Here is a 22985-nt window from a genome sequence, read left to right as displayed (position 1 = left end):
TGACGAAGACTGAATGCTTTCTACTTCAGATCTGGAATTCCACAAGGATGTCTGCTTTTACCTCTTCTGTGCAACACTGCCCTGGAGGGCCTAGCTCGTGCAATAAAGCAAGAAAAAGAAATAAAAGGCATCCAGATTACATGATCATCTTTGTAGAAAATTTGGTGGAATCTACAAAAAAGCTACTAAGACGAGTAAGTGAGTGTGGAAATGCTGTGGAATGCAGAGTAAATATACAAAAATCAATTGTATTTCTATATACCAGCAACAGTTAGGTATTGGAATTATAAAAATATCATTTGTAATAGCATCAAATATTATGAAACAACTAGACATAATCTAACAAAAATATGTGTAAGGCTTTAAACGTTGAAAATTTTAAAACATTGAGAGTAATTAAAGAAGACCTACATTCGTGGAGATACACACCGTGATCATGTGTGGGAAGACTCAGCAGTGCTAAGGTGGCAATTTCCCCCAGACTGTTCTATAGACGTGACACCTCTGTTTACAGAGGGAAACCGAGGCTGAAAAAGATGGAGTGAAATGTTCACTTTCAGATGCTTAATTGGTGGTAGAGCTGAAATCAGGGCCCTGGAATTCTTGTTCAACTTTTTCATGTTTGTTTTTGAAGCCAAAAAGAAGGTCCCCAAGTTGCCTTCTTGGAACCCAGCTGAGCACAGCTCTGCATTCCCCGTCAGCCAGCCTGCAGGATGGGCCTGCGTCTCTGTGGCACCGCCTGGAGCCAGGCCTGGGGCCAGACCCAGCTGTGCTCCTACTCACCAGAGACCCTGTCTCCTTACCCACAACAGGAGGGGTCTGAAGACACCAAAACGTCATGTCTGTCGAGAGGGTCAGAAAGAAGTAAACACACGTGAAGCCAAAGAACGGCCTGGCACTGGCACTCAGAACACACCACCCACGTTGTGATCATTGTCCTCAGGTCCTCCAGGTGGACATTGCAGGCAGCTGACCTGTAACCCCATGCCTCGTGCTCACCCAGGGTGGACAGAAAAGTGGACTACGACTCGGCTTCAGTCCATTCCCTTTGCCTTCTGCTTGCGGGCATGAGGGTGTGGGGTGCAGCTGCTGCAAAGGACAAAATGCAAAGTGAGAGGAGCACACGGTGAAGCAGAGGTGGTGGAGCAAGAAGGCAGTGCCAAGGGGAGACGAGAACCAGCATGCACTGCCTGTCACCAGCCGTCTCTGTAGACTAGTTCCAAGCTACATAATGGAGCATCATTTGCAGATATCCATAACTTAACATCCACGCTTTGTACCGCTGTCAACTTTCTGCAAAACTCATTGATCCTGTGGTTTAGAACTTAACACCTCTTCAACCTCAGATTTTGTGAACTCTAGAAACTGGGGACTGATTTTTCTAATTGATAGTTCTGTATCTGAGCAGCAGATAGCGTAGCGGTCATGGTCAAAGGTAGACCAGTGTGAGGCTCCTCTGAATGCAGAAGTGTTTTTGTCCTGGGGACAGTGCTGTCAGTAAGAATGACACCTCCAATCTACTGCCCCTGAATGTGGGCGGGTAGCTTGGAGCCTGAACAGGACTGAGTACTGACAACCTTCCCACTCTTGGGAAGAGAGAGACAGGACAGTTTGCCAGAATTCCCCTCTACGGCCCGAGCCCAGACAGGCAGAGCAGGCTAACCCCAACTCTCCATTAATGAGCGGAGGCGAGGGTTGCTGAGACCCACCCCCAACTCCCCAACCTTGCCGCCTCCCACGGCATCATGGGGCCGTCTCATTAGGAAGCCTGTGGACAGCCCCACCGCTGTGTGCTCTGCCACGCCGGCAGCAAGTGTGTCTTGATCAATGTGCTTGTCAATGCTGCCTTCGGGCTGTGAGACAAACCGGAGGATGTGTTTGCTATGTGGTCAAAAGATGGCTCAATTTGGGTTTCCTAATTTGTTCTGGATCCTTGGCACAAGAGAATATTTGATGAGCACGAGTGACGAGTGTATAGACAAAAGTCTCATCCACTCAGTGTTTGCTGGCAAGTGGGACTCTGAGGGCCTGCAGTCTGAACTCATAATTGTGCAGTCTGGGACTGGGCAGGTGTATCTCCATGAGAGGAAGGGGCCCCGACTTTCAGCTCTAGTACCCAGGTCCTGGCACGGCTGGGAGCCACGCAGGCAGGGGATGCGATGCAAGTTGTGGCCCTAGGAAGTGTGTCATCTGGCTCCGGGAAGCTGCCCTGATTTCCCCGGCCGATTATGATCCCTTCCTTCCAAACTCCATCTCACCAAACCTCTTTAATATACTTTCCACTATAGTTACTAATGTCTATGACTTAACTCCCACTTCAGTCTGCAGGCTGTTTGAAGACAGGTCCATGTTTGAGGCATTCTTCCCCCGGAGAATGTAGAATGAGGTCCCGAGCTCAGCACACAGCAGCAGTAGTGGCCGTGATGCTGCTGGTGGTGGCGACGCGTGGTAGCGATGATGCTGGTGCTGACAACCATTGATCCAGTGCCTCCTCTGCCACGTGCTGAGCTAGGTACCTACACTCTCCCTAATACAACTGCTTCAAGAAAAAAAGGATCCCCCCCCCGCCCAGTTTTGTAGGAGCAGAAATGGAGCTCAAAGAGGTTAGAAAGTTATGAAGGTTCTGCAGAGCTGTGCTGACAGGACTGGGCCAGTCTCCCAGCCGAGCCTCCTGTCCCCTTGGTTTACTCCGCAGACCCTTGTGGGATGTGCAGGGAGTGGACCTGCGCCATCTCGTGTGGAGCACGATGGGCTGAGGAATCTCGTCCCAGGAAGGTTGGCAGCAGTTCTGAGCTGCTCCACACACACGACGCAGACCACACCAACGACACCCAAACTAGATTTGTATGACACATAGTGTGAAGGGTTAACGTGCCAGAAGTGGCTGTACCGTGTGCTGGAAATTGGCCAGTTCTCATGCTTTTCAAAGGTTGCTAATCTCCAGATTTGGGCAACTCCAGTCATAACGATTATTCAGCGTTATCTTAGGAAATCTGACATCATAGGTTTGTTGAACTGAGGTTTAAAACATCTTCAGAATAGGGGTTTGAAAATGAGTTGTAGAATTTTAGACTCAGAGGTGAAAGTGGAACAGAGTCCACTTGGATGGCTCCCTCAGGGCTGGTGCTCAGGTCCCCCCTGCTCTAAAGGAAATGCGGGTGTGAGACGGGCAAGTGAGTGACAGCCACTAGCTGTTAGTAGGCTAGCGGTAAGCCACTAGCAAGTAGGGGCTACTAGCGCTCCTGTGCCAGGTGCTACGACCATCATCCCCAGTTTACAGGTGGCTTAGAGGCTAAATAACTCGTCAAGGCAAAGGTCACTAAGCAGCAGAGGTGAGATCCAAGCCCGGCGGCCTTGCCCAGAGTCCGGCTCCCTCTACCTGCCCACTCCGTCCAGCTAGGAAGCCTCAAAGAGGAAGCAACTGAGAGGATACCTTCCTCGCTGCTCCCCCCGCCCCCAGGCTCTGGGTGACCTGGGCACCCTCACCCGGGGCCGCGGTAAGCTCTCCCACTCTCAGAGGACCTGGGGTCACCTGTGAAAACTGAAGTTTTTTTTATTATTATTACTTTTGCAGTCTGCCTACTGAAATATTCTTTTTCCCTCTTCACCTTAATTTGGTTCAGAGCATAAAAGACCTCACACAGATTGTTTACCCTGGTCCACTGCACGGATCACACTCAGCACTGATTGTCTGCGCTGCGTGCAGCCTGCTGTGTCCACCCCCCAAGCTCTCCACTCGACTATAATGAAAGGCCCTTTGAGTAGAAGGTGCATTCGCAGCAAAGAGGGTTTGTGCTCGTGGCACCGTAATGAGGCTCTCGGAGGCTGTCCAGCCCCCAGCGCTGGGGCCCGACCAGGTGTTCAGAGACAGCCTTTCTCCGCGGAAGTTCAGGCTGAACTTAAGATTGACACTTACACCCAATTTGTGCAAAACTGCTGGAGGGGCTATTTGTTGTGGAGGCATCCTCTCTCTCTCTCTCTCTCTCTCTCTCTCTCTCTCTCTCTCTCTCTGTCATGAATCTTACTTTTTCTCTTCTAAAGGAAAAGCAGTTGATTTCAGCCAGCACTTGAACAAAATTATACAATTTGGATGACAACTAAAATCACATCATTTAGACCTAAAAACAAGCTTAGAGATAATGGCCAATCTCCTTTGACAGAAGAAAACCGAGTGTCAAGAGGTCAGGTGACTTTCCCAAGCTCATATGTGAGTAAGGAAAGTAGCACCCATGTCAACCCCAGTTTCCTGCTTCAGGCTTGCTACGTGAAAATCTATCCTGCAAGGCTGAACGCAAATATTTTTAAAATCGATTTGGGAGTCTGAACCATTGTTTTAAATTCAGTGATGGCTGCACGTCTTAACTAGATCCCCAAGTATGTACCCACTGACTAAACACTGATTTGTGCCCCAAGGGAGGTGCATGTAGAAAATATGAACGGGCAAGATTTTAAAAGTTTATGGTCCCTGCACCCAGAGAAAAACCATGAAAGCAGCCCTGAGTAATCTCCAAGTGGGAAATCACTGTGTCTACAAAGTCCTGATGGTGCCACCGTCAGAGGTAGAACACTGAGATGTCTAACGTTTCTACAGCTGTCCCAGACGTGAGGAAACGGGGCCTCGTGTTGTCTAGTGGGGAAAACTGTGGTGAGATCATGTCTGGGGAACGTTTACTAAACGAGTGAGGAGGGAAGGTGAGTGGAGGCTGAGGGAACGGCCATGGATTCGACATCATCTGTAAAGCAAGAGGCCCCAGCAGCTTCACCGGCTAGAATATCGCTGTTAAAAGGATTGCATGGATGTAAAAGGGATTTAAGTGATCGGTAAAGACAGTAGCTGGAGTGAAATAAAAACCATCAGACAAAGGAGAGAGTCAGTCGCGGGGGAAGCTGCTCTGTGGAGCTAACAGTACACACCAGTGCAGGCAGAGGGGTTGGGCAGACGTTCCCCACAGAAGGCACGAGCACGTGAGAAGGGGCTCAGCATCACTCACCAGCAGGCCCACAGGAGCATCCACACCACTGCACGGCTGTGTCAAAGGAAGACAGCTATAATATAAAATAAAAAATAGTAAGTGGAGAAGTGGAGCCCTCACACGCTGCTGGCACGGTGATAGTGGTGCAGCCACGTGGGAACACGTTTTGGCGGCTCCTGGACAGTTCATGCAGAGCTGACCACTGCCCGGCACCCCACTCCCAGGCACGTGCCCGGGAGACATGAAAACGTAGGTCCACACAGAGACTTGTGCACGAAGGTTCACAGCAGTGTTATTCATAATGGCCCCAAAATGGAAACAGCCCAGATGTTCACCAGCTGAGGAATGAAGGAACCAAAATGTGCTCTGTCCTTAATCAGAATAATTTTCCATCATCAAAAGGAATTTGGGGGCCTCCCTGGTGGCGCAGTGGTTGAGAGTCCGCCTGCCGATGCAGGGGATACGGGTTCGTGCCCCGGTCTGGGAGGATCCCATATGCCGCGGAGCGGCTGGGCCCGTGAGCCATGGCCGCTGGGCCTGCGCATCCGGAGCCTGTGCTCCGCAACGGGAGAGGCCACAACAGTGAGAGGCCCGCATACCGCAAAAAAGAAAAAAAAAAAAAGGAATTTGGCACCAATGTGCGACAACACGGATGCACCTTGGAATAATCGTGCTCATCGAAAGAAGCCAGACACAAAGGCCCCATTGTGATTCTGTTTACATGAAATGTCCAAAATAGGCAAATTCATGGAGAAGGGAGGTAGTTGGAGGAATGGGAATGGGGTGATAAAGTGTTCTGTATCAGGCGACGTTTGCACCGCTCTGTGGATCTACTAAAAACACTGAATGGGGTGGCGTGTGAACTGTATTTCAATAAAGCTGTTACGAGAAAAACACTGTGGGAGGAATGTGGACGTGGGACCCGACCCATCGGTGAATTAATCCATGATGCCTGTTTGGGGTGCGCGTTCCGGGTGCCTGGTGCTGTTTAGCGCCCGGAGGTCCAGACCCGGTGCCACCTCAGGGCCTGCCCATCAATGGGCGCTCACCTGCTGTTTGTCCCCCAGCCCCTGCAGGGTGAGGACCCCCCGGCCGACAGCGTGCTGACCTTCATGGCCCGGACGTCCGCCCTGACCTACACCCCCGCGTCCCGGACTGATTTTCCCGGGGACCAACCACTGCGCACGCTCCGCAGGCTCCAGCCCGACGAGCTCAGCCCCAAGGTGGCCGGCAGTGTGGACAGGCAGAGTCTGGTCGCCGCACTGGGTGCCTACGCGGCCCGGAAGCCCCCCGCGCCCCCCAGGGACGGCGACCCCGCACCCCGCACTCTCGTGCACGCACCCTGGCGAGAGCCCAGGGTCCTTTCGGCACCAGCGGCCCCCCAGAAATGGCCCTCGCCCCCGGACCCCAGGGACGCCCTGGGCACGGACGACGGTAAGTATTTTGCGTGCTTGTCGTCAGCTTGTTTCTGTCTCTTGGGCGGCTGCCCAGGCTGGGCCTCCGAGGCTCTCTCCACGCGCACCAGGCTCCCCTGTGGAGGAGCGGGGCCGAGGGGTGGGAGGGGCCGTCCGTGCTGGTCCTGCTTCTGGGTCGCGGGGACTCAGGCGGCCGATGACTGCGGCGGAGGGGCCTTCGGATCTCCTGGGGGAGGCGCCCTCCGCGTTCAGTTCTCGCTGCCCCGACAGTCTTCGCTATTTTATGACTTTATTGATGGAGATGATGAGGGAACAGGACTCACAGGCCAAAGCTGGCCCCGCCCAGCGTGTGGCAAATTGAACATAAACGGCGTCTGAGTCCACTGCCCTTTCCTTTTGTCTCTGCCTCTCCACTCCTGTGGTCAGACTCATGCCCAGCTCCTTGGTTTATGGGTGTTTGCTGGTCCCCATGAGACCGGCCTGAAATGAATGCTGCCCCCAGTGCCGTGAGTGTACTTGGGCCCTTGAAGTGACCGGCCCTTGAGGCCGCCGCTTTGGCCCGTGATGTGAGTCACCCCTGCTGTGGTCACCCCACGGGAGGAGGGCTGTTGGCCGGTCCGAGCCTCTGTAAGATGCCCGAGGGCCACATCTGTTTTCTAACAGCCTTTCCCTAAGACCATAAAATATGAAGTGCGATTTCAATAAAATATGACTTCTCCTTTGAAGGTATACAAATAATAACATCAAGCAGGTAACAGATTAAAAAAATATTGAGTGTCCGTGCCCATTAGCGCTCCCTGCCTGTAAGTGGAGGCTGGATCGGGCTGCTCTGGTGGGGCTTCGGGGGGAACATCCTCTGAAGGTGCTCTCCACTCTCCAGGGACTCTCATTAATGGCATCATTTCGTTTGCGTTTTCTCCTGTGCTACGTTGCAGTGTGGGTTATCTTTTTATGTATATTGTCTTCCCAGCTGCGCTGTATGCTTTAAAGAATCATGTAAAATGTTAGTCTCAGAGCAAACAGAGAGACCTGCAGGATGAATGCCACGCGCGCGTTGCCGGGCTCCTCGCGCTCCTTCTGTGACCCCCTCCTCCCCTATGATGTCACATCTCACCCGTCACCCTTCAGCGTTGCACTGCCAGGGATACGACTCCCGAATAAACATAACCAAACTGCTTTATCCCATGTTAAACTTCATACTAATGTCTTCATATCACCAAGTATCTAATCTATGTTTAAATTTCTCACTTGTAAATTTTCTTTACAGTCGGTTGTTTGAAGGCAGGATCCAAAGACGGTCCACTGAATTGGTGCACATGCCTGTTAAGCCCCTTTTAAACTACAAAAGCTTTCTCCTCCCTCTTGTATTCCCTTGCATCATTTTTTTAAAAAAATATTGTTTCAGGTGGACAGCGTTTTAGTTTGACATCTGTATACACTACACAGTGGTCACCGTCAAAGGCCTAATGACCATCTATCTCCATACAGCTGACCTCTTCACCCATTGTGCCCCCACCAACCCCTTCCTCTCTGGTAATCACTGATCTGTTCCCTGTATCTATGAGGTTTTGCTTTATTTTGTTTCTTTATTTTAGATTCCACATATGAGTGAAATCATACGGTATATGTCTTTCTCTGTCCAACTTATTTCACTAGCTTAATACCCTCTAGGTCCATCCATGTTGTAGCAAAAGGCAGAATTTCATTCTTTTTCATGACTGAGTAATATTCCATTGTATATATGTATGTACCACATCTTTTTTTTTAAGATTTTTTTTTTATGTGAACCATTTTTTTTTAAAGTCTTTACTGAATTTGCTACATATTGCTTCTGTTTTATGTTTCGGTTCTTTGGCCCTGAGGCATGTGGGATCTTAGTTCCCCTACCAGGGATTGAACCTGCACCCCCTGCACTGGAAGGTGAAGTTTTAACCACCGGACCGCTGGGAAGTCCCACCACATCTTCTTTATTCATTCATCTGTGGATGGATACTTAGGATGCTTCCGTATCTTGGCTATTGCAATGAACATGGGGGTGCATATATCTTTTTTTTTTTTTTTTTTTTTTTTGCTGTACGCGGGCCTCTCACTGCTGCAGCCTCTCCCGTTGCGGAGCACAGGCTCCGGACACACAGGCTCCGCGGCCATGGCTCGCGGGCCCAGCCGCTCCGCGGCATGTGGGATCTTCCGGGATCGGGGCACGAACCCGTGTCCCCTGCATCGGCAGGCGGACTCTCAACCACTGCGCCACCAGGGAAGCCCCATATATCTTTTTGAATTAGTGTTTTTGTTTTCTTTGGGTAAGTACACAAGAGTGGAATTGCTGGATCATATGGTAGTTCTGTTTTTAATTTCTTGAGGAATCTCCATACTCTTTTCCAAAGTGGCTGCACCAATTTACATTCCCACCAATAGTGCACGAGGGTTCCCTTTTCTCCACATTCTGTCCAACATTTGTTATTTCTTGTCTTTTCAATAATAGCTATTCTGACAGCTGATATCGATGAGGTGATATCTCATTGTGGTTTTGCTTTGCATTTCTCTGATGATGAGTGATGTTGAGCATCTTTTCATGTGCCTGTTGGTCATCTGTATGTCTTTCTTGAAAAATGTCTATTCAGATCCTCAGCCCATTTTTTAATCAGGTTTTTGACTTTTTGTCGTTGAGTTGTATGAGTTCTTTTTATATCTTGGATATTAGCCCCTTGTTATTATATGCTTTTCAGGCCTCTTTTCCTATTCAGTAGGGTGCCTTTTCACTTTGATGATGGTTTTCTTGGCTGTGCAGAAGCTTTTTAGTTTGATGTAGCCCCATTTGTTTATGTTTTGCATTTGCTTCCCTTGCTTTTGGTGTCAGGTCCACAAAAACATCTCTAAGATCCATGTCAGTGAGGTTACTGCGTATGTTTTCTTCTAGGAATTTCATGGTTTCAGGTCTTACATTCAAGTCTTTAATTCATTTTAAGTTACTTTTTGTGTATGGTGTAAGATGGTAGTCTAGTTTTATTCTTTTACATGTGGCTGTTCAGTTTTCCCAACACTATTTATTGAAGAGACTGCCTTTTCTCCATTATATATTCTTGCCTCCCCTATTGTAGATTAATTGACTATATAAGTGTGGGCTTATTGCTGGGTTCTCAGTTCTGTTCCATTGATCTATGTGTGTGTTTTTGTGAAGTACCATGCCGTTTTATAACTGAGGCTTTGTAGTATAGTCTGAAGTCAGGGAGCTTGATGCCTTCAGCTTTGTTCTTCTTTCTCAATATTGTTTTGGATATTCAGGGTCTTCTGTGGTTTTACAGATTTTAGAATGATTTGTTATAGTTCTGTGAAATATGCCATTGGAATTCTGATAGAGATTGCAGTGCATCTGTAAATTGCTTGGGATAGTATGGTCATCTTCACAATATTAATTTTTCTAATCCATGAACAAGTAATGATGACCTTGCTGGGTAGAAAATTCTTGGCTGGAAGTTTTTTCCTTTCAGCACTTTGAATATGTCATGCCACTTCTTTCTGGCCTGCAAACTTTCTGCTACAAAATCTGCTGATAGCTTCACGGGGGTTCCCTTGTATGGAACAAGTCGTTTTTCTCTTGCTGCTTTTAGGATTCTCTTTGTCTTTAACTTTTACCATTTTAATTGTAATGTGTCTTGGTATGTGTCTCTTTGGGTTCATCTTCTTCAGAACCCTCTGGGCTTCCTGGACCTGGATGTCTGTTCCCTTCCCCAGATTAGAGAAGTTTTCAGCCACTATTTCTTCTAATAATTTTTCTGGCCCTTTCTCTCTCTCTCTTCTCCTTCTGGGGTCCCCATAAAGCAAATGTTATTTCGCTTGATGTTTTCTCAGAGGTCTTTAAAAATATCTTAACTTTTTAAGTTCTTTTTTGTTTTGCAGCTCTGAGTTCCACTGCTTTGTCTTCCAGCTGCTGATTCGTCTTCTGCCTTATCCAGTCTGCTGTTGAAACCCTCTAGTGCATTTTTCTGTTCAGTTATAACTTCTGTTTGGTACTTTCTTATAATTTCTGTCCCTTTGTTAAGTTCCGGCTGTGTTCATCCATTCTTCTTCTGGGTTCAGTGAGTATCTTTATGACCATTATTTTAAACTCTTTATCAGCTGAGTTGCTTTTCTCTATTTCGTTTCGTTCTTTTTCAGAGGTTTATGTCTTGTTCTTTTGATTGGAACATGTTCCTTTGACTCCTTATTTTGCCTAATTCTCTGTGTCTGTTTCTCTGTGTTAGGTGTATCGGCTACCTCCCCCAGTCTTGAGGAGTGGCTTTTGTAGGAGACATCCTGTGGGGCTCAGAGGTGCAATCCCACTGGCCACCGGAGCCCAGGGCTCAAGGGGTGTGCCCGTGTGGGGCACCTGCCCTCCTGTTGTGGCGAGGTCAGGGTTGCAGAGGGGCGCTGGCGGGTGGGGTTATCGCTCGACTGGTCGCGAGCCCTGCTGAGGTGCAGGGGCGGCAGCGCTCTCGGCGGTGCTAACAGGTTAGGTGGCAGTTTCCACAGTGGTGCCTGCAGTGTCCCAGTCCCTGGGGAGCATCCCAAGTGGTCCCTGTTTCTCCAGCAGGTACTTCAAGATGAGTAAGTGGGTCTCCTTCCTCTGTGATCCAGGTGCCTTGCAGTCAGGCACGTTTGCGTTGGTTTTGAGTCAAGTGAGTCTGCACAAGGGCCCTTTAAGAGCGAATTTCCCATTCTCTGTAGTTCTGTAGTTTTCTTAGATGTGTTTCCTGTTGGTTTTCAAAGCCAGGTGTTCTGGGGGCTCCTCTCTCCTGTGCAGGATCTAGGGGTTGGAGAGCCTCCTGTGGAGCTCGAATCCCTCGCTCCTCAGAGGAGAGATTCATCCCTTTGTGATCCTTCGCGGTTTGTAGGTCGCCATGGCTGTGGGTTTTCTCTTGGCGAGACCACCTCTCTGCTTTCCTGCCTGTTGATGCTGTCCTTTTACCATGTCCTGTACTTTCCTGATGGCCCCGAAGAGGACGTGCACTTGTTCCTCTGTTCCACTCGCCCTGTAAGCTAGGAGCTCGGAGATGGGACCCGCGTGTCCAGCGTTCGGCAGGAAGCCTTCGGGGGCGGCGACCTTCTGCGAGGGGGACGCTACCTCCCTGTGTCTCGTTGGCGTCCAGCAGCCCCGGCCATGTAACCTTGTGGGCACATTTCACCTTGACTGTTTGGAAAGGGCTCGATCCCTCGACAAGAGGAGCTTACCTCACCCTACCCCACCTCGAGGGAAGCCCTCGCAGGGCTGTACTTTTCTCTGGAGCACGTCTCGCAGTCTGACTTGCGCATTTGCATGTATTTGATAAACGTTTGTCTCCGCTTGTAGACCATCAGCTGAAGGAAGCCAGCAAACTGTGCTTCTTTTCTCACATTTGCACCCAGGACTCGGCATGTGCCCTGCCAGGTGTTTGCTGAGTGGATGAATGGTATCATTTGCTCTTCACGTCAACATGAAAGATGGTGTTATTGTCAACCTCATTTTCCTGATGAGGAAACTGCAGCTTGAGATGGCAGGTGATAGCAGTTGTCCCAAAGTCAGATCACTTAAGGCAAAGTGGATGGAAGCTTTTAAGAACCAACTGTCTAAAATGCAGATTTAAACACAATTTGCTTTGTTTCTTGGGCTAGTTGGTCCTGGACTCTAATGTTTTAAGTGGCCATTCAGCTCCAAATTCTAGCTTTCTCTGACTATTCGTCGTGTGCAAAGCTGTGTGCTGAGCCTTTAGGGGGAGCACAGGAGTAGAGAAGGGTCACCTGGGGGCAGGGGTGTCAGCCAGGGCTGGAAGGAGGAAGGGTTCTCCTCTTACAGAGTGAAAAAGGACAAGGCAAGAAAAGACCAACCTTCTTCTAAAGCCCCAGAGCTTCCCGGGGTTACCTGTCCAGACCAGTCCCAGGCAGGCCATTCCACACCACTCACCCCTGGAAAACTGCCCCTGCCATTCGGTCTAATATCCGTCAGAACCTCGGGGAGCGTTCAGGTAGATTCAGTGAGCCATGAGCACAGGATCCTTAGGAAGGCGCAAGGACACAGCAGCCCTGTCCTCAAAACCCAGTTTCACCTTGAAAGCACCAGCGAGAAAGTCAGAAGGGAGGCCCAGAGGGCCAGGGTGTGTGACCTCCCCGGGGGCGCAGCGCTGGAGAGCTGGCTGTGCCGGGCACCCAAAGTGGGTAGTGCGGAGGACGGAGACGTGGGTGATCCGGATAGTGGCTGCCCCTCTGCAGGACGGTCGAGACCAATCTGTAGCCCTCAGGGCTCTTGAAAACCCACCCATCCCTGCTCCCGAATCAGTAAATCAGGCCACAGACTTCATATGCGTGGCAAATGTTCATTTGGTAAAAACTTAGAAAAGAGACCCTCTTCCTTCATTTATTCATTATTTACACCTTGTCGCCTTTGAAAAAGCTTTAATTCACATAAAATTAAAAGACCAATGTGCAGTAGGATAATGGCAAGGGCAAACGGCGAAGTATAAAGTGTGGGCTTCAGACACGGCTGGTCCAGCTTCTCCTGTTTAGGACACGGTGTCTCGGGTTGTGGCCCAGCTGGGAGCGCTTCTCGTTAGAGTGTTGTTCTGTATTCTGTGATCAGTTCTCTGTGGAAATCAGAATGTGTAAAGGATTATTTGTTGTGCTTTTTATCAGTTGTAGAACTAGTAAATGGTTACCCTGCAAAACCAGAATAATAGATGTGTAGAAAGAAGAAAACAAGTCACCTTTGATCTCATCACCGCCAGGTAGGTGCTGTGAGCACTGGGTGTGCCTTTCGGTGCTCCGTGTGCGTTTGTGAGGCCTCGCGCTGCACGGCTGACCTGGGTGTGGCTGTGCGCAGCTGCTGCTTCTCCTCTCCGTGTCCCTTCAGTGCATTCGCCAGGGCTCGTTCTTCCTCCATCGCTGGGTTAAAGTTCAGGCAAGTCCCACGAACTCCAGTCACTCTGAGGTGATAAAAAGTGTGAAGCCACTTTTGTATTTAAATTTTTAAAAATTGTGGTAAGTACACATTGGTTTGGCTCTGATCATAGATTGAGTTCCTGTCTGCAGAACTGCAGCATGAAGCGTGCACGCCTGGGCATCTACCATCCAACCTTTGCTGCGGGGAGGGAGTTCGGCCGCTCTCACATTCAGAGGGTGTTTCTGTGAATGGGATCCAAATGCCTTGCTGATTCAGCCCATTTAGTTAATGTAGACAGATTTCAGGGGCTGCCCCGGGTAGCCCTTCCTGGGAAGTGTCCTACTGTGGTCTGCATTTGCCACCCAGCGTGTGTCTAGGCTGCTCCCCTAAGTGTGATAACGGTGATGATGAGGGTGATGAGAGTGGTAATGGTGATCATGGTGATGGTGGTGACGATGGTGGTGATGTGTGTGTTCACACGTGCCTAAACTGTGTACTTTCATGTACACGTGGTGGTAAAGGCACAGAGGAGCAAACACTGTTGTGTATGATTCGCATCCTCTTTGTGAAAGCAGATTTCCGTGAGGTTAACTGCACACCATTGCTTATTCTCTAAAGCTTGTAGCATTTGTCTGGGGGACCCTATTAAGACATATAATTTCTGTAGGTCAGGCCTGCAGCAGTTGTTCATGGGAGCTGATCTCCTACTCCAGGCCTTACATATTTGATGTCCTGACATTTCGTGTAATTGCTCTGCTAGAGCCCACTTGGCACATTGAAAGCTACTTAAAATGTCATTATAAGCCGGCCGGATCTCGGAATTACATGGTGCGGCAGCCGGAACAGAGCGTCTCACTTTGATGCATGTGGTATTTGATTGTGCTCTGTGCCACGGTCCCTCTTCAGTCCACCAGCGCTGGCTAGACTCTTTAAAGAGGATTTCCTCATTTCTGCGCATCCTCAGATGACTGACAGCGGGTGCCTCTGAGCTGACTCGTGTGGTCAACAGCACCCACGCGGGCGATGACCGCTAACACGAGTTAATTGCTGTCCTCCTACGCGGTCAGGCAGTTAGCATCTACCGTCATATACCTGCGGGTTTTTAGTTATTTTTCACTAATGGTAATCTGAAAAGTTTCTTTTTTGGATGAGAGGAGACAATGTTAGGAATTATATTTTATTATACCATTTTGAAGATGGGTGTTTCTTATTAAAAGCCTCTCCCATTCTCTGGTCTTTATCTTAAAGAACATGAGTGTTTTCACGCTGCACATCTGTTTCTGCTCTTCCCTCCAAATAAGGAGAAAGCTGAGGGAAGTTAAGGGAAAGGACATGAGGTAACCATAGGGAGGGTTTCTCTGAGTTATTAAATGTCAGCACAGATTACTGGAGGAGGGGCACAATTTCCCCTTAGCTATTTGGTTATTAGACGTGGTAGACAGTCTAAACATTTGATTTCGTTTTCTCAATAACCCCTTCAAGTGGGAGTTACTGACCCATCTACACAGACAGACCCCGAGACTAGAGCCCGGGTGTGGCTGGCTGCAGAGCACACTTTGTCCAGAAGATTGTGACCCCCTGTTTGTGGTGGGTCTTTTAGGATTTCTGGTCTGACTTGCCCTGTGTTTCACCATCATTCTTCCTGCCCTGGGTTGCATAAAACAAAACAGCACCCGGTGGGAGGCTTTCAGGGGCTGCTGAGAGCCTCCACCCCTGCCCAGGCTCCCCCAACGTTGGGAGCTGACCTCACACAGCTCCTCCAGCTTTGCTGTCTGTTGTCACCCACCTGGGCTCTGTTCCGTCCCCTGAACCTCACATCCGGTCCATCTGGACCTGTCACAGAAACACACATAGGCTCCCGCCAGCTCTGCCTGCTGCACTGCCATCCCCAGCTGGGTTCCTGCAGGAGCCTCCTCTGGCCTCCCTGCTCTGACCTTGTCTCAAGCCTGTAGGCCTCTTAAAATTGTAAACCAGATGACGACTCACTGCTCAAAACCCAGCAAGGGCTTCTCATCTCACTCAGCAAAAATCCAGGTCCTTTTCATGGTCTGAGACCCTGTAAAATGCCCCCGACTTCACACACCCCTTGCTGCTCCAGGTCACCCACTCTGGCCACCTTTCTGTCCTTCCAGTGCTTCTGCCCCAGGGCCTTTGCACTTGCTGTTTCCTCTGCCCGCAGAGCGTTTCCTTAAGATAGTCCCTGGGCTCAGGACTTCCCTTCTTTGGGTCTCTGAGCTTTTCTCCGACAATCCTGTCTAACACAGCATCGTCCCTCCCCACTGCCCCATCCTCCACGCTCTGGATTATTGTTCCCACGGCCCCATCACCACCAGACATTGTATGTGTTTGTTTTTAATTGTTTATTTTCTGTTTCTTCTACTATAGATGAACGTTCCATGAAAGCAAGTGCTTTGCTAACTGCATTATTCCTGCACCTTGGTAGCTGAGCATAGAAAATGTGCAGTGAACATTTGTGGAAGGAAGGAAAGGACGAAGGGTGGGAGGAGAGTTCCTGCTCTTGAGCTCTGCTGTTTGGGTTTGAGACCCTCTGGGAGGCCTGAGTCTCTCACTGATTATCCACCTCCCTCGTGACCTGGAATGTGTGTCTCCCACCCAGGCAGCCTGAGAGCAGCTGGGGGGAGGCACGTGTGTGGGCAAAAAGGTCACAGGGAGGTGACAGGCCCTGGCCGCCTGCACAGAGGTCGGCACCAGGGAGTCAGGAGATGCGGACATGGCCGCCCACAGGCCAGGCCGTGCGCAGGAGAGTCTGCCTGCTTCAGCCACAGTTCAGTCCGCGGCCGACTTGCTACCCAGGGTCTGAACTGTCACCCTGATACCCGTGTGCCCCCATTCGCATTATGGTTCTAGCACAGTAACCCCACCGGTCCTGTTCCTAAATCTGGAGTCGGAGCGAAAGTGGACTCTTAGAAGGAAATGTTCTGGACCCCTTGAAACCGGCCAGCAGCGTGACTCAGGGGCTTAACTTGGTGGTGAAAGATCCTCGCAGAGCACAGTCGGGGCAGGGAGTCCACCTCTTGGACCCTTGTTTGAGGGACACAGCTCTGCGTTGAGGATGGTCCAGCGGAGAACAGGAGCAGATCCTTGGTGAACCAAGGCCCTCGGGAATGGAACGTTCTCCTCAGCCGAATTTCCTGGTTAAGTTTGCGTTCCGCAGAAACACATTTTGGATTCAACACTTGTTAAAAAACGTCTCGTAAATGTACTGATCCATTTCCTGCCTTGGTCGGTGTCCTGGGACGCCATGGTGGGTTCTGCCGTGCTCTGGCCCCTGGCAGGGTCCACGCCTGCAGGGGCCAAGCCTCGGCCTCTAGTTTCAGGGCATTGCATTTCCTCACCTTTCACGCCATGGCTGCAACAGTACAGACCACTGAAAGTTGATGTGCTTATAATGCTAGAGGCTTAATAAACAGTTAGGTGTTGTTTTTCTTACTGTTTACTCTACCTTTGTTTTTCTCTTTTCTGCGAAGCAACATGTGCCCTTTGTCAGCCCAGAAAAGCAGGAATTCTGACACTGTGTGTGGTTGGGATCCCTCAAACCTTCAGCCTCCTGCGCTGTTCTGTGTCAGGCATGCTCCTCTGTGTTTTTACAATGTTTCTGTTGATGAGGAAGTGAGAAATGTTTTTCCAGGTTCACTGCTGGAAGTTATTTTTAAGGCAAGCGTTTGGTCCCTAAACGTGTCTACGGGGCTGTGGGGGGAGGGATGCAGGGGGAGGTGGGGATGCAGGGGGAGGTGGGGATGCAGGGGGGCAGTGCCCTGCCCAGGGGCTCAGGTCGGGGCCAAGGACCGCGGAGGCAGCAGCCACAGGGCAGTCGTCCGCCTGCGTTTCCTTCCCCGGGAAGCTGCGTCAAAGTGCAGGTTTATGACTGTGCAGGTGTGGTGAGACCAGCAGATCAGGAGGGGGTTCTCATGAAAAAGGTCGTTTCCCAAGGCGGGGGCCACACGGGGAAGCACCAGGTTGGTGACGGGGCAGACGGAGGGGAGCTGCAGGCAGGGCCTTTCTGTGGCTTTGCAGGAAGGAGCAGGCAAGGCAGCACTGGCTGGTGTGAATAATGTCAGCGGCAGAGGGGCAGAGGGGCAGAGGGGCAGAGGGGCAGAGGGGCAGAGGGGCAGCCCCTACTTGTTGGGACCTGGGCCTGGGGTGCGCAGGGCAGGGGGCCAGTCGCCTGGGGGCGGGGTGGGGCTCTGGGTTGGTTGGTTGGCACTTGGAAGCAGCGTTTGCTGTCTGTACATGCGGGCAGCCCCGGGAACATCAGTCTCTCCGGGATCCGCGAGGCCCAGAGGTCAGAGCCTCAGGAGCTCCTGGCTGACAGGGAGTCAAGGCCGGGGCTGTCACCACCCTGCGGCAAAGCTTGTGGGGGACTCCGGGCCACCCCACTGCTCTCCAGCCTGCAGAGCTTTTCCTAGCATCTCCTGCACTGCAGGACCAGGGTGAGGGACCATCGTAACTCTTTTCTTTTAAATAATATGGAAATGTCTTTCTTCCACTCTCATGTTTGAAGGATATCTTCACTGTAATCTAGACTTCTGAATTAGACACCTTTTCTTGTAGTGGTGCAAATGCATCCCTCATATGTAAATGATCCAGTGTGTAATTATGTATCATGTCACGTATGTCATGCTTACAGGGCACTGGGTGTGTCCTGGGGCCACCGCCCCCCTGGCCCCGCCTCTGGCTGATGTAACATCTTCTCTACCTCGGTTTTCTGTGCGGCCTCGTGAGCTTGGCTGTGAGAGGCCGTTGTGTGGTTCTCTTTAATTCTTCTTGAGGTTGACTGAGCGCCTCGAATCTCTGAGCTAACGCTCTTCACCAATTTTGGGGAATTTGTGGCGGTTCTTTTCTTTTCTTTGTCCCCTTCTCTCGCTCCTTTCCCTCTCAGATCCAGTCACACTCGTGATGCCTGATGCTGTGCCATGTTGCTTAGGTCTGTCCAGTCCTTTCTCCCTGTTCCACGGATGATAATCGTTTCCATTATTTGTCCTCAAATTCACCAGCTCTCTGTTCACCATCATCCAGTCTGCGGTTAAGCCCATCCAGTGAGCTTTTAAATTTCGAATACTGAACTCTTCACTAGCAGAATTCCATTTGGCCCTTTTTTGCTCCCGTACCTCTGCTGCGCTCACAGGTGCTGCCCATCTGCATCCTTGTGTCCTTGTTCTAACGCTGTCCCTTGTCTCGGTTTGTCTGTTTTGTGTGTGCCGTCTAGGGGCACGTGTTCAGGCTCTGCTGAAGGACCTGCGGAAGCGCCCGGGCAGCGTGGAGGGTCTGAGCGCCCTGGACGTGGCCGAGGCAGCCCGTGCGATAGCGAGCGCGATGCCAGGCGGGGGCGCGGAAGGGGAGCAGGACGGCGCCGGGAGAGGCGGCGGAGCGCCGAGAGGGCAGGCGGGCCGCTCGGGGGCCGCGCGCCACAGGGACGGCGTGCCAGGTGAGCGCCTCCCGGCCGCTCGCCCGCGTGTGCACGTGGCGCGCTGGGCTGCGTCCTTTCTGCTGCGAGGTGGGATTCGTGTTAATGATTTGTGTCTGTCTGAACTTTTGCCTCTGAAAGCCTCCCTCCTGTGCAGGCTGAGCCTTCCAGAGCACTTAGGCTGAAGGGCGAATTGCCCTCTGGAGGAGGGGGCTGTGATGCCTCCGTGCGAGGGTCCGGGTGAGCAAAAGCAGGAGTGAGAGAAAGGTTTTGTCCGGATTGTGTGAGTGAGTGCTGTGGAGGCAAATATTTGAATAATAAAGTGAAAGAGGTTCATTCAAATGTCTGTTTGAGGCTCACACCAGCCTCTGAGGCTGCTCCAGGGAGAGAGCAGAGATCCCCACACCCCAGCACATGCCCACTGGTGCACACTGACACACACTCACACACAGAGACACGCTCACACCCCAGCACATGCACACTCACACACATACGCACGCAGAGACACGCTCACACCTTGGCGCATGCACACTCACGCACACTCACACGCGGGGACACGCTCACACTCCAGCACATGCACACTCACACACAGAGACACACTCACACCCCAGCACATGCACACTCACACACCCCAACCCACTCACACATACATACACCCACAAACAGCCTCAGGGAACCTTGGGCGAGGGCCGAGCAGGGAAGGCCCCGTCTCCCCTGCCTGACCGCTTCTCAAAGTTGCAGGAACTACATTAAAGCATCTAACGCAGTGCGCTGCACACGGTAGGCACCCAGGAACATGCCAGCTGAAAGGTGCATGTCTCCCCCTCCTCTGTAGGTTGGGACGAGGCTTGCCTGGAAGCTGGAAGCATGACTTGACTGATGCAGGAAAAGATGCTGGGTTGCTACTCAGACGAGATGGTCCGGGGGGCGATGGTCCCTGTCCCGGGGCTGGGGGGGTCCGCAGGAGCACAGGAGCCGCACACGGACTCCTGCGTGTGTCTTTAGAGGAGTGGCCACCACAGGAAAGTAACCAGCCTGGAGGCAGCTCAGCCTGAGACGTGTGGGTTCGACACTTCACTTTCCCTTTTTGTAACTGCCCACTGTGCCTGGCTCGGCGGCTCTTTCTTGCTCTGGGCTATCTGAAGGATAGCACACGGTTCCCTGGAACTGTCATCGTGACTGACTGGCTGACTTCGTGTCTGAGTTAGTGTGTCACCCCTCCTCTGTCGCGGACTTTATGGAGCGCCACCCCTGTCCTGTAAGCGGAGGTTTTTGTTGTCGTGGGAATGAGGCCAGTGTCATCGTGCCTGACCTACTCGGTGGTCACCCTGTACGTCCTGTGACCTTTGTGCTGACATTCTGGACCAGGATTTTGATGAGCTCGTGTCTTTCACAGATAACAGAGTGCGAGACGGCGGTGCAGGAGTTTACCAGGAGGTAAGACGGGGCGTGTTTGGGTCCTGTGAAACCCAGAGTCACGTTAGTTTTCTTGTCCATAGTTTGGGAAGTATGTGAAATACAAAAAAATTTTTTTCCAGAAAAAGATAGAAAAACCCTCATAATCTCAAATTAATATTCCTCAGACCCCCCCCCAGGGAAACGGGAGGATAACACTGCATGATAAGACTGCACACCCACATTGTGTCGTTGAGGTCATCCCGTACGTCCTGGTTTCTGAGGTTCATTTAATGGCCATTCACAGGCTCTGGATCATTTACACCTGTGGTGCTATCCATGGTGGTCGCCACCAGCCATACGTGGCTGCTTGAACTTAAATCCGTTAAAATTAAGTCCATAAGACTTCAGTTCCCCAGCTATGCCAGCCACACGTCCCGTGCTCCCTAGTAAACTGGGGGGGGGATGGGGAGACCACTGCTCCTCCATCGCTGCCAAGGGTCCCTCAACAGTGCTGGTCCAGAGGAGTCTGGAAAAGGCTGGGACATGGATGACGCCCACCCACGGAGCGGTTTGTTGGTTTTCCCTGTTGAAGAACCTTTGCTCATTTGTATTAGTTTTAAGGATGCAGAAAATCAATTCATAAGCAATGGCAGTGATGTGGTTCTATGAAACTCTATTTTGTGGGTGGAAGAGAAGAATTTCTGGTTAGTACTTCTCTTGTCAGATTATGTTAGTGGTTCCTGGTTCAGTGCCTGTTAGCAAGTGGTGAAGAAAACACCAACAATTCTTTTAAATGTCCATCAGAAATAAAAAATGTAGGGTTCGGCTATCCGAATTGCAGAGGGAGCCATGGGGTCTGGGGACACGTTGCCTAATTCGGGACGCAGAGGGAGAGGCCAGCAGAGCTTGGGGTCTCCAGATGACATGCATTCAGCCAGACCCCGAATTTGCCCTGTGCAGCCCACTCCCAGCCCCTGGCTCACGTACACCAGTGCCCGCTCCCCTGAGAGTCCAGTGCTGATGGCTTCTCTGTGACTTGGGGCACATTCTTAAGCTGGTTTCCTTTCTGCCAGGTCGGCCGTTTGGGCATCAAACTCGGGGACCTCCTGCAGGGTCCTGGGTCTCCATTCCTGCCTGGAGCCCCCCGTCTTGCCGGGTCCTTCAAGACGGAGATCAAGAAATCGGAGGACCCTGAGGCCTCCCCATCTTCAGAGGAGGATCGCGTTGGGGTGGAGAACATAAAGAGTCAGACCTACTCCAAGGAGCTGCTGCAAAGGCCACCGCACCCGGAGCCGGGGCCGGGCGGGCTTGGGGCGTCGCAGCTCCGGGCTCCAGCAACCCCGCAGGAGGACCAGCGTCCCGGCGCCGGGGCCCGGGGACCCCCCGGCCAAGGCCTGCGGCTGGAAGTCCAGCCTCCCCAGGAGGAGTATGGCTACATTGTGACGGAAAACGAGTGAGTGGGAGCTTTTCATCTCTCTGTGGGTGAGGTCCTGGCCCTGTGCAGGATGGGGAAATGCTTTCATTTTTTTCCCCATCTTCACCTGGAGGTGGAGGGTGGGCATCCCTGGTCTTGCAGTTGTGGGAGGGCAGCCAGGAGCCAGCCGTCCCCCTGACCCCGTGTTCTGGACCAGGAACCTGAGCTTGAGGGTGATTCTCCACCAAACAAACCCCAAACAAAGCCCTGCCCGGCTCCTTGGTCCTGGCCCCATCACCTGCAGCTCGGACCACAGGGTGCCTGTTGGAGCTGGATCTGGGGTGTCTCAGGCAGGACGGGTGGTGCGAGGGGCGCCCTGGGCAGCCCACGTTGGCTAGAACTCCAGAAGCTTCAAGTCGTCCACACACTAGGGTATGAGTCACTCTTCAGAGGGAAAAACGTGCCGCACACCATGGAGTGTCCTGTCCTCCCCTTAATTTTGTGCTGAGTGTAACAAGGGACAGAAACAAATGTCACGTGCCCAGCAAGTGACAAGTGGTCGGCCCTGTTCTTCAGGTCATCTCACTAACAAATCTGACGTTTGACGCTTTGTAACGCATTTTCTTCATGGAATGGCAGCGGGGATTCCGAGGGAAAACACGTCTGTCTGGCTGCATGCACAGGCATGTGTGCGTGTGCAGGTGTGCGCACGCACCCACCCGCGGTTTTGCTTCTGCGTCATCCTGTGCCTCTGGTCAGGCGTCGAGTGTGCTTCAGTGGTTACTCGCCGTGGGGAGGGGTCTACGTCAGAGCGGGAACCGTCTCCGCTGCTGACTCCGCGGCCTCTGCACTCTCACCTCCGCGCGTGTTCACCGTCACTGCACCGCACACAGCGAACGCCGCCTGTACCACAGACACACACCCTGTGTCAAGGCCCCGAGAAACTGAAGACGGTGTCCTCGCCTGGGCTTGGAGGCATCCGCAGCACTGGTGCCCCGTTGCTCCAGCCTTTTCGTGAAGATGCGCCTGCCCATTCTGGCCTCCACACCTCCGGGCCACGTTCCTCGCACTCTGTCTGCCTTGAGCCCCTTTGCTCAGAACTGGAACTCCCACTGGGTATGTCAGAGTCACACGTGACACAGCGTGCACGGGGGCCTGGATGGCGCTGTTGAGTCAGACCCTTCCAGCCGCCTGCTGCTCGGTCTGACCTGTGTTGTGGGTTTTCCCTTTCTCAGCAAACGTTGCTGTCGTGTGTGTGTGTGTGTGTGTGAGACGTGTATGTGTATTATATGTTTCTGTGTATGTGTGTAGCCTGTATGTGTCTGTATCTGTTGTGTGCATATGTGTGTGTGCATGTATGTATACACAGGTGCACGTGTATGTGTGTGTTTGTGTAGGATGTATGTGTCTGTGTATGTGTGTCATGTGTGTGCATGCGTTTGTGCATGTGCGTGTCTGTGTGCATGTGTGT

General features: G+C 51.6%; 1 protein-coding gene across 1 annotated transcript in view; it reads left to right on the top strand.

Moving 5' to 3' along the window:
• PTPRN2 (protein tyrosine phosphatase receptor type N2) overlaps positions 1–22985 on the top strand; it is a 686072-nt gene that overhangs the window by 239452 nt on the left and 423635 nt on the right. Inside the window, 4 exon segments of the mRNA XM_060107962.1 lie at positions 6050–6407; positions 18505–18723; positions 20099–20139; positions 21174–21553. Coding sequence (XP_059963945.1) covers positions 6050–6407; positions 18505–18723; positions 20099–20139; positions 21174–21553 — 998 coding nt within the window.

The sequence above is a fragment of the Mesoplodon densirostris genome, chromosome 9, assembly GCF_025265405.1.
Source record: "Mesoplodon densirostris isolate mMesDen1 chromosome 9, mMesDen1 primary haplotype, whole genome shotgun sequence".
Taxonomy (NCBI): Eukaryota; Metazoa; Chordata; class Mammalia; order Artiodactyla; family Ziphiidae; genus Mesoplodon; species Mesoplodon densirostris.
The sequence above is the reverse complement of the archived record's forward strand: the minus strand, read 5'-3'. Positions and strand labels throughout refer to the sequence as shown.